The sequence below is a fragment of the Oncorhynchus mykiss genome, chromosome 4, assembly GCF_013265735.2.
Source record: "Oncorhynchus mykiss isolate Arlee chromosome 4, USDA_OmykA_1.1, whole genome shotgun sequence".
NCBI lineage: Eukaryota > Metazoa > Chordata > Actinopteri > Salmoniformes > Salmonidae > Oncorhynchus > Oncorhynchus mykiss.
The window spans coordinates 41,052,661-41,071,210 of record NC_048568.1 but is presented as its reverse complement, the minus strand read 5'-3'; the positions used below and the strand labels follow the sequence as shown (position 1 = coordinate 41,071,210).

The 18,550-nt window shown below is 47.6% G+C and overlaps 1 protein-coding gene across 5 annotated transcripts; it reads left to right on the top strand.

Moving 5' to 3' along the window:
* Positions 1-123: 123 nt before the first annotated feature.
* On the top strand, positions 124-15,957 carry LOC110522634 (dihydrolipoyllysine-residue succinyltransferase component of 2-oxoglutarate dehydrogenase complex, mitochondrial). Of its 5 annotated transcripts, none has more exons than XR_005051542.1 (16): positions 125-288; positions 3,888-3,921; positions 4,454-4,496; positions 4,691-4,758; positions 4,861-4,935; positions 5,047-5,102; positions 5,306-5,414; positions 5,540-5,656; positions 5,813-5,886; positions 6,063-6,160; positions 6,811-6,941; positions 8,947-9,020; positions 9,304-9,387; positions 10,367-10,534; positions 10,937-11,814; positions 11,943-15,957. XR_005051542.1 is itself a non-coding variant. In XM_036976341.1 (15 exons), exons 1-15 carry the CDS (start codon positions 226-228, stop codon positions 11,069-11,071), a joined length of 1,326 nt encoding a protein of 441 aa, XP_036832236.1. In that variant the 5' UTR covers positions 124-225; the 3' UTR covers positions 11,072-15,957. The 5 variants fall into 5 exon arrangements, 2 of the variants coding, with proteins under 2 accessions (XP_036832236.1, XP_036832235.1); XR_005051541.1 differs by having other exon boundaries at positions 11,899-15,957; XR_005051540.1 differs by having other exon boundaries at positions 10,937-11,858; positions 11,899-15,957.
* The last annotated feature ends 2,593 nt before the right edge of the window (positions 15,958-18,550 follow it).

The window sequence follows — 18,550 nt, the reverse complement described above, 5'->3', positions numbered from 1 at the left end:
ATAATTAATAATATTTTATACAGCAAAACGCAGCCTGAAGTTCAGACTGTAGGAGTGTATGTAGTCAGGCCTGGTAGGAATGAGCTACCACCCCTATCATTAAAACGACATTAGTTTTGTCCCTCGTCGCTTTCCGTCGGCGCAGAGCCTTGACGACAGCTTCTACTGTCAGACCTTCGTTACCACTCTTCCCTTTTTGGTCGGTTTACCACCACGGTTGAAGCTATGTTATCGCATTCCCGATGTCTTTCCCGGACACTCGGGCGGTCTCTGTCTGCGTTAAGTCAGGTAGGAGAGAAATACCGATTACATTTCCCGTGTACCGTAACCTTTGGAGTTAGGGAAAAACTTTTTTTTTTGAACGCCATAGCTTAACAGGGAATAGGCCTCACCCTGAACCCAAGGACATAATGACACCCGTCCTACTAACTGTGTCTAACTAAGGAAATGGCTTGTTTCCCCCCCTCTCTCAATTCATTATGAAATATAAATCTGTTAGATATGCGTAGTTAGTAGGAATATCACCAAAACCAACTAACTAAGCTAGCTAAATTATTTAAAAACCAATCGGACTGTCACAGGTAGCTAAATCGGTTAAATCAACTTAGTTAGCTACCTGAGTTTATTAGCTAGCTACCATTATGCTGTTCTTGTTTTTTTACTGGGATTTCCTTGTTTGGCGGTACCTGAATAGCTAGCTAAGTAGCTTGCTATCTAACCTGCTAGCTAGCGAGGTATCTAGCCTAGCTACCATAAGATTACTAGCTAACTAGTTAGTTAATGTCCTCTACTGCTCTAAAAACCATGTTGGGTTCCACATTAATAACAGGCGAGAGCTGTCATGGATGCAACATTTAATACCGCAGATGACTCGGACAGTAAACTAGCTGTTTCACATTTAGGATTGTCAAGACACACTTGAGCCACACCTCTCATGCATATGCTGCAGTGTTATTCCCCAGCTATTAGTTTGTTTTTTTGTGGTATATTTTACAGCTGACCTCTGTTTGAAACTTGCGCCAGAAATAGCCCGTCTCATGTCAGGCATGAAGGTGTCGTGTGTGTTTAGCTCATCTGTTATTAGCTGAGGAACGCTAAGCTCGGTTCTATTATATCGAGGAAGACGTCGGTGGTTGTATTCGATAAAAGTTTATTACGTTTTCATTTTTGTTTTTATTAAGTATGAATTTCAGCACCCCGCGGAAGGTCAGCAGTTGTAAAGGACAAACATAGGTACTGGTAAACGTTTTCAGAATTTGATATTTGTACAAGTATCGACTGATGGTGTCGTCTCAATGTTGTAGCTAGCAAATCACACGATCAGTTATCAATACACAAGTCCGCCTAGACATAAGATAATGGAGTTGAGCTGTGTCTGCATCCCCACTTTCACTACACCAAGATAATAAGATAATGGAGTTGAGCTGTCTCTGCTGTCTCTACATCCCCCTTTTCACTACACCAAGATAATAAGATAAATGGAGTTGAGCTGTCTCTGCTGTCTCTACATCCCCCTTTTCACTACACTAAGATAATGGAGTTGAGCTGTCTCTGCTGTGTCTGCATCCCCACTTTCACTGCACCAAGATAATAAGATAATGGAGTTGAGCGGTCCTCTGCTGTCTCTGCATCCCCACTTTCACTACACCAAGTTACACGACCAAGTCTGCTGTAGCAAAACGTCAGACTTACCATGGTTACGCCATGACATCGGTCTGAAAGAAGTCCCAGTAAAATTTTAAAAAACAGCAATAAGACGCAATAAATACATAGTCTCTATAAGGCTGAATGTTGATTGGGGGGGGGGGGTGGACTGAGTTTGGGGAACCCTGGTCTAGAGGACTAGTAGTCAGTAGACCTAATTGTATGAACTTTTATTAGGTACTGGGGTTTAACAGATGAAAACCATTGACTGAAAAATGGCATACAAAAATAGAGAAAGTGGCCAAACGTATCAAAGGGAAGGGGGGGGTAATGTGTGGGGGGGGTAATGTGTGTCGGGGGGGGGGGGGGGGGGGGGGGGGGGTAAATGTGTGTCGGGGGGGGGGGTAACGTGTTTCAAAGAAGGAGCTCCCAAGTGGCTCAGCTCTCTAATGCACTCACTGCATCTCAGTGCTCAAGGCGTCACTACAGACCCTGGTTTAGTTTCCAGGCTGTATCACAACCAAATGTGATTGGGAGTCCCATAGGGGCGGTGCACAATTGTCCCAGCGTCGTTAGGCTTTGGCCTGTGGGGGGGTAGGCCGTCAAGGCGACTCATTCACTGTGTCAGTTCTGTGGCATTCAACTCCAGCTGTGCTGTTAGAACGTGTCTGGATTCAGGAACACGTCATGGCCAGATGTTTTGTCTCGTTATGCTGAGATGCAGAGTGACCATGAAAGCAGGGGTGTTTTCAGTTACGACAGAACTGTGCGCACCGTTAATGTCAATGGAAACGGTACTGTACTGAACATTCTGTTGATAAAAAGCTGTGATTATGGTGTCCCAGAGGTCTATTGTGTAAGGTGTGCTGCATGAGTTATCTGATTTCAGTCACACCCATATAGATCAATCCACACCTCACCACACCCATATAGATCAGTCCACACCTCACCACACCCATATAGATCAATCCACACCTCACCACACCCATATAGATCAGTCCACACCTCACCACACCCATATAGATCAGTCCACACCTCACCACACCCATATAGATCAGTCCACACCTCACCACACCCATATAGATCAATCCACACCTCACCACACCCATATATATCAGTCCACACCTCACCACACCCATATAGATCAGTCCACACCTCACCACACCCATATAGATCAGTCCACACCTCACCACACCCATATAGAGTAGTCCACACCTCACCACACCCATATGGATCAGTCCACACCTCACCACACCCATATAGATCAGTCCACACCTCACCACACCCATATAGATCAGTCCACACCTCACCACACCCATATAGATCAGTCCACACCTCACCACACCCATATAGATCAGCCCACACCTCACCACACCCATATAGATCAATCCACACCTCACCACACCCATATAGATCAGTCCACACCTCACCACACCCATATAGATCAGCCCACACCTCACCACACCCATATAGATCAGTCCACACCTCACCACACCCATATAGATCAGTCCACACCTCACCACACCCATATAGATCAGCCCACACCTCACCACACTCATATAGATCAGCCCACACCTCACCACACTCATATAGATCAGTCCAGACCTCACCACACCCATATAGATCAGCCCACACCTCACCCACCAAATGGAAGCAAAATGTCCCTAAAAGACTGTTGGAAGAATGGTGTGCACCGTTTTGGGGGAAACATTTTATTTTGGGTACAAACCGTTAAGCAACGTAGCAAATGTAACAGTATAACTTTAGACCGTCCCCTCGCCCATACCCGGGCGCGAACCAGGGACCCTCTGCACACATCAACAACAGTCACCCACGAAGCATCGTTACCCATCGCTCCACAAAAACCGCGGCCCTTGCAGAGCAAGGGGAACTACTACTTCAAGGTCTCAGAGCAAGTGACGTCACCGATTGAAACGCTATTTAGCGCGTACCACCGCTAACTAAGCTAGCCGTTTCACATCCGTTACACAAACACTGAACTGAACGCACCCCAGTTCTCTGTTTTTTCAACTTTGCCCCTTTGACTTCAAAGCTGTTTGTTTGAATCAGAGAGAGATTTAATCTAAGCACACCTTTGCCTCAACTGCTACATATTCAAAGCTCTCTTAATGCAAGCAAACATATTGAATGATGATGTAGGCCGAATTTTGATTCTGAAGCAGCCCGGCGAAGAATTCAATTGAAAGGATATTGATCTTCCTCCCGTTCCCATTTATTTTCAGGGGAATAATGTGCTGGCTGGAAGGACTGCTTCAGGTGAGTGGACCTCTCTCTTTCTCCTCTGTCTGTAGGGTTGAGCAGTACAGGGTCCTGTTAATTAAGGCACACCGTAACAAAATGATTTGCAATGGAAAACAAACAAAAAACACGCTTTCCTCATTGGACAAATCCATGTAAGCCCTTTCCCCGTTTCAGTCTGTTTTGTTTCCGTTTTGTGCCTGATGAACACAGCCCACCCAGGACTAATGTAAGATCAGAGGCCTTTGTTCCTCGTAATAAATCTGAATAAACATGCCCTGTATGGATGGTGATTCATGGCTCAGAAGACTGTAATGCCCATGAAGTATCAAAGAGCACTGGAGGGCCTGTGAGTGGTTAAATATGCCCCATCATCAAGGAGCTGTTTATGTATTCGCACGGCCCAGGGTTCTCAAGAAGACTGACTCAACAGTGGCAGCCGTGGTTATCACTGTTGATAATAATCATATCCCTTCCTCTTTCTCTCTGTCTCCCCCCTCTTTCTTCCCTTCTCTGTCTCTCGGTCTGTCTTCGTTTTATCTCCTTGAAGGCCTATCCGTTGGCAACAGGGTTGTCTACAGGAACAGTCAGTCGTAAGTGTCCTCTGTCCTGGGTTTTTGTCCGTATGTTTTGCCTCAGGCTAAACAAACGAAAGTCTGAAGATGTCTGCTACAGAATACTGTTCAGTCATTTAGTGTGTGTTGCACTAGTTTTAAGCCACTTGATTTTACAACGGGCTACTTTAAAGCCTGATACATAATGACATGTTCTCTTCTTCTGTGTGTAGTAGATTTGAATCTCCGTCATCAGTCGGTGTCTTCCACATCAGATACTTCAAGACGTCTGCAGCACACAGTACGTATTCAAACCACTGTCTCGTCTGTGTCCTGTGTATTTAAACAAGTCGTTGTATTAAATCAAATCTCTGACATCTTTGTTTTGTTTTTTTCCGATCAGGGGATGAAGTTGTCACCGTCAACACCCCTCCGTTCTCTGAGTCGATCACAGAAGGGGACGTCAGGTGGGAGAAAGGTCGGTGTCCTGGATATATTTTTGTTTTTTGTGGAGCCGGCTTCCGTTTAGTATGTTGTTCCCAGGAAGGTTTTGTGCAGGACAGTAATACCTTCCTTTGGTCTTTTCCAGCTGTTGGAGATTCAGTGAAAGAGGATGAGGTGGTGTGTGAGATCGAGACTGACAAGGTACTGTAAAACACTAAGGAGTCACACACTGGAATGGAGTACGAATATATATATATATAGCCTTGACCTTTATGCCAAACAAAACATTTTACGGAATAAAGAAATGGCGTTGATGATCGGATATTTAGAAAAGGCGAGCTGTCGAATGCTGAGTTTGTAATTTCAGTAACTGTTTTGATGTGAAGACAACGTTTTTCTCTCAGACCTCGCTGCAGGTGCCGTCTCCGGCGGCCGGTGTGATCACCGAGCTGCTCGTGCCAGACGGAGGGAGAGTGGAGGCCGGGAATCCCCTCTTCAAACTCAAAAAAGGAGGTAACCCTCTTCCTCTTCTCTCTCTCTCGTCCAACTGATCCTTTCATCTTCATACACGTAGTACCGTTCCTATCAGGAGTTGATCTGAAAATCACGATGTCAATGTCTTCTTCTACTCTGGTCAGCTGCAGCAGCCGCTTCTGTCCCTGCAGCAGAGGCCCCTGCTCCAACCCCGGCTGCCATCCCCGTCGCCATGCCCGCGGTGCCTCCCGTGCCAACACAAGCAGCCCAAGCCAAACCTGGTACGTCAGCTGCTCAACTGTTATAAAAGTGCATTTAGATTCATGTTTAACTTCAGTGGAATTATATAAAATATATACAGATATATTTAAGCGGGGTTCTCACCATTTTCTTTTATCATTATAAGCTTTTTTTTTTCTGTCTTATGCTCTTTCTAGTTTCTGCAGTCAAGCCCAGCGCACCAGCAGCACCAGCAGAACCAGCAGCCCATGGGGCCAGGACGGAGAGCAGGGTAAGGCCTCTCCACACCAGGCCAGCTTCAGGCCAACACTCCCATACTAACAGAACAAGATGAAATGACAGGGAAAAAGCCTTAGGCTAGTTTCAAACCAAGAGAAGGGGTCTTGCTGTGATTTTATTGAGATACCGGACAGATGCTCCCAACCAATTGTCTTATTATTCGTCCAGGTCAAGATGAATCGAATGAGGCTGAGGATCGCTCAGAGGCTAAAAGAGGCTCAGCAGACTTGTGCCATGCTCACCACCTTCAACGAGATAGACATGAGGTGACCGTCCAACTTTATTTGTCCTCTATGGTCAAGTGGCTCCAGTGCAACCGCGGGTGCAAACATGCACATAGAGACACTTCATAAATGGCCTGTTGTTTACCCTTGGAAATGTTGTTGTCCACCAAAATGACCACCCAGTAGGAAGCTCCATGAAGATGTTTTCCTCAAGCGACACACACCCCCGGCTTTGAATGTTCTCTCACATCCCTCACCCCCTGCTTTACTGAATGTTCTCTCACATCCCTCACCCCCTGTTTTAATGCTTGTTCTCTCACATCCCTCACCCCCTGCTTTACTGAATGTTCTCTCACATCCCTCACCCCCTGTTTTAATGAATGTTCTCTCACATCCCTCACCCCCTGTTTTAATGCTTGTTCTCTCACATCCCTCACCCCCTGCTTTACTGAATGTTCTCTCACATCCCTCACCCCCTGTTTTAATGCTTGTTCTCTCACATCCCTCACCCCCTGCTTTACTGAATGTTCTCTCACATCCCTCACCCCCTGTTTTAATGCTTGTTCTCTCACATCCCTCACCCCCTGTTTTAATGCTTGTTCTCTCACATCCCTCACCCCCTGCTTTAATGAATGTTCTCTCACATCCCTCACCCCCTGTTTTAATGCTTGTTCTCTCCCATCCCTCCTCAGCAACATCCAGGAGATGAGGAAGCTCCATAAAGATGCTTTCCTGAAACGACACAACATCAAGCTGGGTTTCATGTCGGCCTTCGTTAAGGCTTCAGCACACGCTCTCATGGACCAGCCTTCTGTCAATGGAGGTAAGACCCTCTACCCCCACAGACTACCCCTCTACCCCCACAGACTACCCCTCCACCCCCGCAGACTACCCCTCTACCCCCGCAGACTAACCCTCTACCCCCGCAGACTAACCCTCTACCCCCACAGTCTAACCCTCTACCCCCGCAGTCTAACCCTCTACCCCCGCAGACTAACCCTCTCCCCCCGCAGACTAACCCTCTACCCCCGCAGACTAACCCTCTACCCCCGCAGACTAACCCTCTACCCCCGCAGACTAACCCTCTACCCCCGCAGACTAACCCTCTACCCCCGCAGACTAACCCTCTACCCCCGCAGACTAACCCTCTACCCCCGCAGTCTAACCCTCTACCCCCGCAGTCTAACCCTCTACCCCCGCAGTCTAACCCTCTACCCCCGCAGACTAACCCTCTACCCCCGCAGTCTAACCCTCTACCCCCGCAGTCTAACCCTCTACCCCCGCAGTCTAACCCTCTACCCCCGCAGTCTAACCCTCTACCCCCGCAGTCTAACCCTCTACCCCCGGAGTCTAACCCTCTACCCCCGGAGTCTAACCCTCTACCCCCGGAGACTAACCCTCTACCCCCGCAGTCTAACCCTCTACCCCCGCAGTCTAACCCTCTACCCCCGCAGTCTAACCCTCTACCCCCGGAGACTAACCCTCTACCCCCACAGACTACCCCTCTACCCCCGCAAACTAACCCTCTACCCCCGCAGTCTAACCCTCTACCCCCGCAGACTACCCCTCTACCCCCGCAGACTACCCCTCTACCCCCACAGACTACCCCTCTACCCCCGCAGACTACCCCTCTACCCCCGCAGACTACCCCTCTACCCCCGCAGACTAACCCTCTACCCCCGCAGACTACCCCTCTACCCCCGCAGACTAACCCTCTACCCCCGCAGACTAACCCTCTACCCCCGCAGACTAACCCTATCTCTGTTTGTAGAGAGTCTTATCTCCGACTCCCACTTCTCTCTCTCTCTCTCTCTCTCTCAAATTCCATGAACTTTCCCCAAACTTCCTGGTTTTCCAGAAATCTCAGTTGGAAGATTCCTGGAATCAGTATCGAATAAGCAGGAAATCCAGGATTTCTTGAAAACCAGGGAGTTTTGAATGTTAGTTACCAGAACCCCACAGGGACATTATTTCCACAGTTACATGTTAAAGTCAACAGGTTTGCCATCAGAGTCCCTGGGTTCGCGCCCAGGCTCTGTCGTAACCGGCCGCGACCGGGAGGTCCGTGGGGCGACGCACAATTGGCCTAGCGTCGCCCGGGTTAGGGAGGGTTTGGCCGGGATATCCTTGTCTCATTGCCCACCAGCGACTCCTGTGGCGGGCCGGGCGCAGTGCGCGCTAGCCAAGGTTGCCAGGTGCACGGTGTAGCCTCCGACACATTGGTGCGGCTGGCTTCCGGGTTGGATGTGCACTGTGTTAAAGAAGCAGTGCGGCTTGGTTGGGTTGTGTATCGGAGGACGCGTGACTTACAACCTTCGTCTCTCCCGAGCCCGTACGGGAGTTGTAGCAATGAGACAAGATAGTAGCTACTAAACAATTGGATACCACGAAATTGGGGAGAAAAAAAAGAAAAAAAACAAGTCAACAGGTTCTTGATTAAGTTATATATGGTATTCTGTTGCTGGGAGGAATCGGGGCGGCAGGGTAGCCTAGTGGTTAGAGCGTTGGACTAGTAACCGGAAGGTTGCGAGTTCAAACCCCCGAGCTGACATGGTACAAATCTGTCGTTCTGCCCCCGAACAGGCAGTTAACCCACTGTTCCCAGGCCGTCATTGAAAATAAGAATTTGTTCTTAACTGACTTGCCTGGTTAAATAAAGGTAAAAAAAAATTTAAAAAAATGTGCCAACTCATAATTACTTAGTAGTCTCAAACTGAATTTCTTTACCAGAACCTCCAGAATGGATGAAATTAAACAGAAATGTCATTGAGGTAAAAAAAAAAAAAAGGTGAGGACGATTTTAGTCTCTTCCTGTTTCCTGTCCCCAGTGATTGATGATACAACCAAAGAGATCGTGTACAGGGATTATGTTGACATCAGTGTGGCTGTGGCCACTCCCAAGGTAAGGCACCGAGGACATGTGACCTATACATTCTGTTCTCTTATTGACTGCCCCTTGTTGTCCTGTTGGTGGGAGGTTGGACCAAATATATATATTAAATAGTGGTCATTTTATTAGTGGATTGATCGGGGGCTAGAGATCCTTGTACAGTAGGATGTTGTGTTTGTGTTCTTTGCTGTGTGTCGGTGGTTTCTTCTGTGTGTTGGGTGAAAATTCTATAAAAATGTAACCAGAAAGGTATGGTGTGTTTGTGTCTGTGGTCTCATCTGCTGCTCTTCACTAGGGACTGGTTGTACCGGTTATTCGCAACGTAGAGACCATGAACTTTGCTGACATTGAGAAAACCATCAACGGTCTGGGAGAGAAGGTACTGAACAAGGCTTTGTCTGAGTGGGATGAATGTGTCACGGTCTGGGAGAGAAGGTACAATGCTTTGTCTGAGTGGGATGAATGTGTCACGGTCTGGGAGAGAAGGTACTGTACAAGGCTTTGTCTGAGTGGGATGAATGTGTCACGGTTTGGGAGAGAAGGTACTGAACAAGGCTTTGTCTGAGTGGGATGAATGTGTCACGGTCTGGGAGAGAAGGTACTGAACAAGGCTTTGTCTGAGTGGGATGAATGTGTCACGGTCTGGGAGAGAAGGTACTGAACAAGGCTTTGTCTGAGTGGGATGAATGTGTCACGGTCTGGGAGAGAAGGTACTGAACAAGGCTTTGTCTGAGTGGGATGAATGAGTCACGGTCTGGGAGAGAAGGTACAAGGCTTTGTCTGAGTGGGATGAATGTGTCACGGTCTGGGAGAGAAGGTACAAGGCTTTGTCTGAGTGGGATGAATGTGTCACGGTCTGGGAGAGAAGGTACTGAACAAGGCTTTGTCTGAGTGGGATGAATGAGTCACGGTCTGGGAGAGAAGGTACTGAACAAGGCTTTGTCTGAGTGGGATGAATGTGTCACGGTCTGGGAGAGAAGGTACTGAACAAGGCTTTGTCTGAGTGGGATGAATGTGTCACGGTCTGGGAGAGAAGGTACTGAACAAGGCTTTATCTGAGTGGGATGAATGTGTCACGGTCTGGGAGAGAAGGTACAAGGCTTTGTCTGAGTGGGATTAATGTGTCACGGTCTGGGAGAGAAGGTACTGAACAAGGCTTTGTCTGAGTGGGATGAATGTGTCACTGTTGTTGACATACGATCCACCAGTTAGTCTGAGATCGGGCCTTATGTCACCACATCAGTATGACGACGCCACCTTGTGATAAACGGCGCCAAGAAGCTCTTCAAACGGGAGATGAATGTAAAAAAACAAATTGAATAACGACAGGACTGACTCCTGTGTGTGTTTTTGTCCAGGCTCGTAATAATTTGCTGGCTGTGGAGGACATGGACGGAGGAACCTTCACCATCAGTAACGGAGGAGTGTTTGGTTCCATGTTCGGCACGCCCATCATCAACCCGCCCCAGTCAGCCATCTTGGGCATGCACGGTATCTTCGACAGGCCTGTGGCCATCGGCGGCAAGGTGGGTGACACCCTCAGTACATTCGCTTCTGTATGCCAACGCATTAAATCGTATCTCCATCCAGAAGTTGAATTGGACATTATTTTACGCAAATGTATGAATGCGTGTTGTCATGTCAACAAAGTTATCTTTTCTAAAAAATCTAGCTGCTATAATGTAAGTTTCAACCTCAGTCAGTTATTTTATCACGATTTATTATGACTAAATGACTGCGGCGCGGTTGTTTCTATGGCGACTGCGGTGCGGTCGGTTCTATGGCGACTGCGGCGCGGTCGTTTCTATGGCAACTGCGATGCGGTCGTTTCTATGGCGACTGCGATGCGGTCGTTTCTATGGCGACTGCGGCGCGGTCGGTTTCATAGTCTAGCTACTAGTTGTTCTCGTCTTGTTTCTCTCCATCAGGTGGAGATCCGGCCCATGATGTACGTGGCTCTGACCTACGACCATCGGCTGGTCGACGGCAGAGAGGCAGTCACCTTCCTGCGTAAGATCAAGTCAGTGGTTGAAGACCCCCGTGTTCTACTGCTCGACATGTGATCCCAACCTCCCATCACTACAGCAGGGCCACGTTCAGTACACTGTACTGTTGCCTGACATTATAGAGGGTTATGCTATAAACGCAGAATCAGAGTTAGCCAGCTAACTTTGATCAACAACCAGAAATAACTAGTTATTGATCTGGTTCATTAAGAAAGCTCAACTTAGATTTGCATTTATTTTTTTGGTTGTTCGGTCAATTTTGACCATGCTCATTTCAAGGTTATCTCCCCCCCCCCCCCCCCCCCCCCCCCCAAAAAAATGTAAAAAGTTATTTCTGAATATTTAGGTAAGTTAGCTGGCTCTCGTTGACCCTGCTTTGTAGTATAACCCTCAGATAGCAGTGTTGTGAATAGAGCAGACTTCTTATACCCTCGAGAGGGGTGTTGTTTCAACATAATGCTCCAAAACGTTGTGCCCTGCTGAACGCACCCCAAAGCTATTTAAACATCACTCTGCCTCTGTATAAACCCCCCCCCCCCCCCCCACAAGCGACAGCCAAATCTTGTCATGTACTGCTTTTGGTTAAAGAGAGAGAACCTGAGTCCCTGATCTGGTTGTGGTGTTTTGTCAAGAAACAGAGACAAAACAGAGATATGGGAATCACGTAAACAGAGAATTTAATGTTGAGATTATTCACTTTTATTATTGGGTGGTGTCATTCTGCAGCTTTGGTTCAGATTGATTCAACGGTTGGTCAACATCATCATATAGTGTTACCACTGACTGACTGAACCTACCAGGTCTGATCTGTCTCAATGTTAGACTGACTGGCTGAACCTACCAGGTCTGATCTGTCTCAACGTTAGACTGACTGAACCTACCAGGTCTGCTCTGTCTCAATGTTAGACTGGCTGACTGAACCTACCAGGTCTGCTCTGTCTCAATGTTAGACTGGCTGACTGAACCTACCAGGTCTGATCTGTCTCAATGTTAGACTGGCTGAACCTACCAGGTCTGATCTGTCTCAACGTTAGACTGACTGAACCTACCAGGTCTGATCTGTCTCAATGTTAGACTGGCTGAACCTACCAGGTCTGATCTGTCTCAACGTTAGACTGACTGAACCTACCAGGTCTGATCTGTCTCAATGTTAGACTGACTGAACCTACCAGGTCTGCTCTGTCTCAATGTTAGACTGGCTGACTGAACCTACCAGGTCTGCTCTGTCTCAATGTTAGACTGGCTGACTGAACCTACCAGGTCTGATCTGTCTCAATGTTAGACTGACTGAACCTACCAGGTCTGCTCTGTCTCAATGTTAGACTGGCTGACTGAACCTACCAGGTCTGCTCTGTCTCAATGTTAGACTGGCTGACTGAACCTACCAGGTCTGATCTGTCTCAATGTTAGACTGGCTGAACCTACCAGGTCTGATCTGTCTCAACGTTAGACTGACTGAACCTACCAGGTCTGATCTGTCTCAATGTTAGACTGGCTGAACCTACCAGGTCTGATCTGTCTCAATGTTAGACTGGCTGAACCTACCAGGTCTGATCTGTCTCAACGTTAGACTGACTGAACCTACCAGGTCTGATCTGTCTCAATGTTAGACTGGCTGAACCTACCAGGTCTGATCTGTCTCAATGTTAGACTGGCTGAACCTACCAGGTCTGATCTGTCTCAATGTTAGACTGGCTGAACCTACCAGGTCTGATCTGTCTCAATATTAGACTGACTGAACCTACCAGGTCTGTTCTGTCTCAATGTTAGACTGGCTGACTGAACCTACCAGGTCTGATCTGTCTCAATGTTAGACTGGCTGAACCTACCAGGTCTGATCTGTCTCAATGTTAGACTGGCTGACTGAACCTACCAGGTCTGCTCTGTCTCAATGTTAGACTGGCTGACTGAACCTACCAGGTCTGCTCTGTCTCAATGTTAGACTGGCTGACTGAACCTACCAGGTCTGATCTGTCTCAATGTTAGACTGGCTGAACCTACCAGGTCTGATCTGTCTCAACGTTAGACTGACTGAACCTACCAGGTCTGATCTGTCTCAATGTTAGACTGGCTGAACCTACCAGGTCTGATCTGTCTCAATGTTAGACTGGCTGAACCTACCAGGTCTGATCTGTCTCAACGTTAGACTGACTGAACCTACCAGGTCTGATCTGTCTCAATGTTAGACTGGCTGAACCTACCAGGTCTGATCTGTCTCAATGTTAGACTGGCTGAACCTACCAGGTCTGATCTGTCTCAATGTTAGACTGGCTGAACCTACCAGGTCTGATCTGTCTCAATATTAGACTGACTGAACCTACCAGGTCTGTTCTGTCTCAATGTTAGACTGACTGACTGAACCTACCAGGTCTGTTCTGTCTCAATATTAGACTGACTGAACCTACCAGGTCTGTTCTGTCTCAATATTAGACTGACTGAACCTACCAGGTCTGATCTGTCAACGTTAGACTGACTGAACCTACCAGGTCTGATCTGTCTCAATGTTAGACTGACTGAACCTACCAGGTCTGTTCTGTCTCAATGTTAGACTGACTGAACCTACCAGGTCTGTTCTGTCTCAATGTTAGACTGACTGAACCTACCAGGTCTGTTCTGTCTCAATGTTAGACTGACTGAACCTACCAGGTCTGTTCTGTCTCAACGTTAGACTGACTGAACCTACCAGGTCTGATCTGTCTCAACGTTAGACTGACTGAACCTACCAGGTCTGATCTGTCTCAACGTTAGACTGACTGAACCTACCAGGTCTGATCTGTCTCAACGTTAGACTGACTGAACCTACCAGGTCTGATCTGTCTCAACGTTAGACTGACTGAACCTACCAGGTCTGTTCTGTCTCAACGTTAGACTGACTGAACCTACCAGGTCTGTTCTGTCTCAACGTTAGACTGACTGAACCTACCAGGTCTGATCTGTCTCAACGTTAGACTGACTGAACCTACCAGGTCTGATCTGTCTCAACGTTAGACTGACTGAACCTACCAGGTCTGTTCTGTCTCAACGTTAGACTGACTGAACCTACCAGGTCTGATCTGTCTCAATGTTAGACTGACTGAACCTACCAGGTCTGATCTGTCTCAATATTAGACTGACTGAACCTACCAGGTCTGTTCTGTCTCAATGTTAGACTGACTGAACCTACCAGGTCTGTTCTGTCTCAACGTTAGACTGACTAAATCTACCAGGTCTGATCTGTCTCAACGTTAGACCTGTACGTTCAAGGCACTTGCATTGCTGTCTAGAAGGAACGTGGACGTCAGCATCTCATTGGACAGTGTACTGTACCATGTGTATCCAGTATATACGACTATTAGACGTGAACTTTGAAAAGAAATGGACACATTTTATTTTTCTTCAAAGCATCATGAATTTTGTGTACTTTTTTTCCCCCCAACACCGTGATTTTCATTGAGCTGTACATGTAATCTATCCGTGCTCGTGATTTAAAGCCAATACGTGTTTTTATAACGCTACCCTAAAGAAGTGCTCGGTCGGACAAGATGAAGTCCATTCTGAAGCTCCTGTGCTGTTTGACTGTCCCGGTTCTGTGTTTTTGACAGAGCTTTTCACGGGGGATGCAGAAGCCTGTCTCCCCTGTACGTCTAGTCTCCTGGCTTCCTACTGTTGCAGTAACTTCTGCTTATTTTGGGGTGACTGTCCCACTGAGCAGCGTTGGAAGTGATTGGAATCTCATGGAAACTACCACACGCATTGGAGTGTGTCCATAATGGCATCCTATTTCGTTTATATAGCGCACTACTACAAAAGTAGGGCACTATATACGGATTAGGGTGCCATTTCAGATACAGATATTGTCTTTGAGCTTTTGGTAGAGAAGGGAATAACCACTTTCCGTCGTGTCTCTCTCTCGATGGACTTCTGTCTGTCCGCGAGAAGGTACCCGTAGACCCGGACGCTAGTTTGGTTCAGGACTTACACAACACCGTTTTGGGAGTAGTTTTCAAAGGAGCACAATTTTAGCAGCATGCACAATGTATTTCTCATGATAACCTCCTCTTCGTGGAACCCACCCTGGTGAAGATTCTTTCTGTGCTGTATACAATGCTTTGTAAACTATTTAAAAACAACCGTTGTAGGTAGCAACGCGTAATAACGCCACGTAATATAGCATTTGTGATGGGTTTAGTAAATAGTTTATTTAATCATTACTCCATTCATAAGATGTTTTAATATAGGTCATTTTATAAACCATTTAGTTAAGTCATTAGTTTAAATTATTTTTTTTGCTTGAACCTCATCTAAAGTGTGGGTTATTTATTTAAAAAAAAATCTAAATATGTATTATTTTGTGAGGGTTTAGACTTTACAAACCCGGAACTCCCAGAACTAAATCTACTGACGAGATGATGCCAGGTTTCACTTCCGGGTTAATTGAGATAAGACTTGATCTTAAGGCATGGCTGCAAACCACACTTTGCTTTTGGTAGAAAGGTCACTGGCAAGAAACGCTAATGTTCACATCATCCTCGGCGTTGTGGGCTTATTGTTTAACCGTTGATAAAGTTCGAGGGGACATTTAGAGACCTTAGGGAGCATCAGATACTCCTGGAATGTCTACCAATGACCATGTCCATCTTTTGGTGAGGAAATTACACTGGTCACTCAAAACATTTATAAAATTAATTATAAAGTATAAATAGACAACTTTTGATTAGGTCATGCAAAAATACTTTACTAATGATTAGTAGATGGTTTAGAAGGACGTATATTAAACATCTTAGGAAACGTTATTAAATGCTTTAGAAGTTGTTTTATAAAAGTGTGAATAACTAGGTTACTAACATTTTTTTTTTTTACAAATGTGAGTAATGATGAATAAATGATTTACTAATCCATTCTAAAATGCTTTTATGTAGAGTTATTATAGAGTGCTACCCAACATTAAAACATCTTTGTTTAAATTGACATTGTCTTGTTTTTTTGTGTGTGTTTTTCTTTCCCCTCTCTGAGCGTATCTGCTGACTGTGTTTACCATTTACATTCATTTATGATGCGTAGGGCTGGTACAATTATTGTATAAGTGTGTAACCGATAATTAGGAGCAATATCCAGGAACAAAATAATCATAATTGTCATTTTAGGTCGAAGGGAGATTCAAGTTCATATTGAAGTACACACGGAGTGTACAAAACATCAGGAACACCCTTCCTTTTGCGCTAAGAACAGCCTCAATTCGTCGGGCATGGACTGTGGAAAGCTTTCCGCAGGGATGCTGGCCTATGTTGACACCGATGCTTCCCACAGTCTTGCCCATTCACCCTCTGAATGGGACACATACACAATCCATGTCTCATTTACTGTTCTCATGTTGAAGAATAATGTGGCCATGTACTGGTATTTTTTATTGTATTTATTAAGGATCCCCATTTTTAGTTCCTGCCAAAGCAAGCAGCTACTCTTCCTGGGGTCTGGCAAAAAAATGAAGGCCGCTTATACAATTTTTAAAAACATTTTACACAATACATTGACAGATTTCACAACACACTGTGTGCCCTCAGGCCCCTACTCCACCACCACCACCACATATCTATCTAATCTCCACCCGGCACAGCCAGAAGAGGACTGGCCACCCCTCAGAGCCTGGTTCCTCTGGTCTACCCAGTACAGCCAGAAGAGGACTGGCCACCCCTCAGAGCCTGGTTCCTCTGGTCTACCCAGTACAGCCAGAAGAGGACTGGCCACCCCTCAGAGCCTGGTTCCTCTGGTCTACCCAGTACAGCCAGAAGAGGACTGGCCACCCCTCAGAACCTGGTTCCTCTCTACCCGGCACAGCCAGAAGAGGACTGGCCACCCCTCAGAGCCTGGTTCCTCTCTACCCGGCACAGCCAGAAGAGGACTGGCCCACCCTCAGAGCCTGGTTCCTCTACCCAGTACAGCCAGAAGTGGACTGGCCACCCCTCAGAGCCTGGTTCCTCTCTACCCAGTACAGCCAGAAGAGGACTGGTCACCCCTCAGAGCCTGGTTCCTCTCTACCCAGTACAGCCAGAAGAGGACTGGCCACCCCTCAGAGCCTGGTTCCTCTCTACCCAGTACAGCCAGAAGAGGACTGGCCACCCCTCAGAGCCTGGTTCCTCTCTACCCAGTACAGCCAGAAGAGGACTGGCCACCCCTCAGAGCCTGGTTCCTCTCTACCCGGCACAGCCAGAAGAGGACTGGCCACCCCTCAGAGCCTGGTTCCTCTCTACCCGGCACAGCCAGAAGAGGACTCAGAGCCTGGTTCCTCTCTACCCTGTCACAGACAGAAGAGGACTGGCCACTCCTCAGAGCCTGGTTCCTCTCTAGTTTATAATCTCCACCCGGCACAGCCAGAAGAGGACTCAGAGCCTGGTTCCTCTCTACCCAGTACAACCAGAAGAGGACTGGCCACCCCTCAGAGCCTGGTTCCTCTCTACCCAGTACAGCCAGAAGAGGACTGGCCACCCCTCAGAGCCTGGTTCCTCTCTACCCAGTACAGTCAGTAGAGGACTGGCCACCCCTAAGAGCCTGGTTCCTCTGGTCTACCTAGTACAGCCAGAAGAGGACTGGCCACCCCTCAGAGCCTGGTTCCTCTGGTCTACCCAGTACAGCCAGAAGAGGACTGGCCACCCCTCAGAGCCTCGTTCCTCTCTACCCGGTACAGCCAGAAGAGGACTGGCCACCCCTCAGAGCCTGGTTCCTCTCTACCCAGTACAGCCAGAAGAGGACTGGCCACCCCTCAGAGCCTGGTTCCTCTCTACCCAGTACAGCCAGTAGAGGACTGGCCACCCCTCAGAGCCTGGTTCCTCTCTACCCAGTACAGCCAGAAGAGGACTGGCCACCCCTCAGAGCCTGGTTCCTCTCTACCCGGCACAGCCAGAAGAGGACTGGCCACCCCTCAGAGCCTGGTTCCTCTCTACCCGGCACAGCCAGAAGAGGACTCAGAGCCTGGTTCCTCTCTACCCTGTCACAGACAGAAGAGGACTGGCCACCCCTCAGAGCCTCGTTCCTCTCTACCCGGTACAGCCAGAAGAGGACAGGCCACCCCTCAGAGCCTGGTTCCTCTCTACCCAGTACAGCCAGAAGAGGACTGGCCACCCCTCAGAGCCTGGTTCCTCTCTACCCAGTACAGCCAGTAGAGGACTGGCCACCCCTCAGAGCCTGGTTCCTCTCTACCCAGTACAGCCAGAAGAGGACTGGCCTCCCCTCAGAGCCTGGTTCCTCTCTACCCAGTACAGCCAGAAGAGGACTGGCCACCCCTCAGAGCCTGGTTCCTCTCTACCCAGTACAGTCAGTAGAGGACTGGCCACCCCTCAGAGCCTGGTTCCTCTCTACCCGACATATAGCCCTTTCCTATAGCAACATGGATCTAATGTGTTTATATAGCCCTTTCCTATAGCAACATGGATCTAATGTGTTTATATAGCCCTTTCCTATAGCAACATGGATCTAATGTGTTTATATAGCCCTTTCCTGCAGCAACATGGATCTAATGTGTTTATATAGTCCTTCCTATAGCAACATGGATCTAATGTGTTT

Excerpts from the sequence above, each read along its gene's own strand:
- LOC110522634 (XM_036976340.1), top strand. The coding sequence starts at position 226 with ATGTTATCGCATTCCCGATGTCTTTCCCGGACACTCGGGCGGTCTCTG. Across the intron at positions 3,922-4,453 it reads GGCTGGAAGGACTGCTTCAG|GCCTATCCGTTGGCAACAGG; the intron begins GTGAGTGGACCT and ends ATCTCCTTGAAG. Across the intron at positions 4,759-4,860 it reads CAAGACGTCTGCAGCACACA|GGGATGAAGTTGTCACCGTC; the intron begins GTACGTATTCAA and ends TTTTCCGATCAG.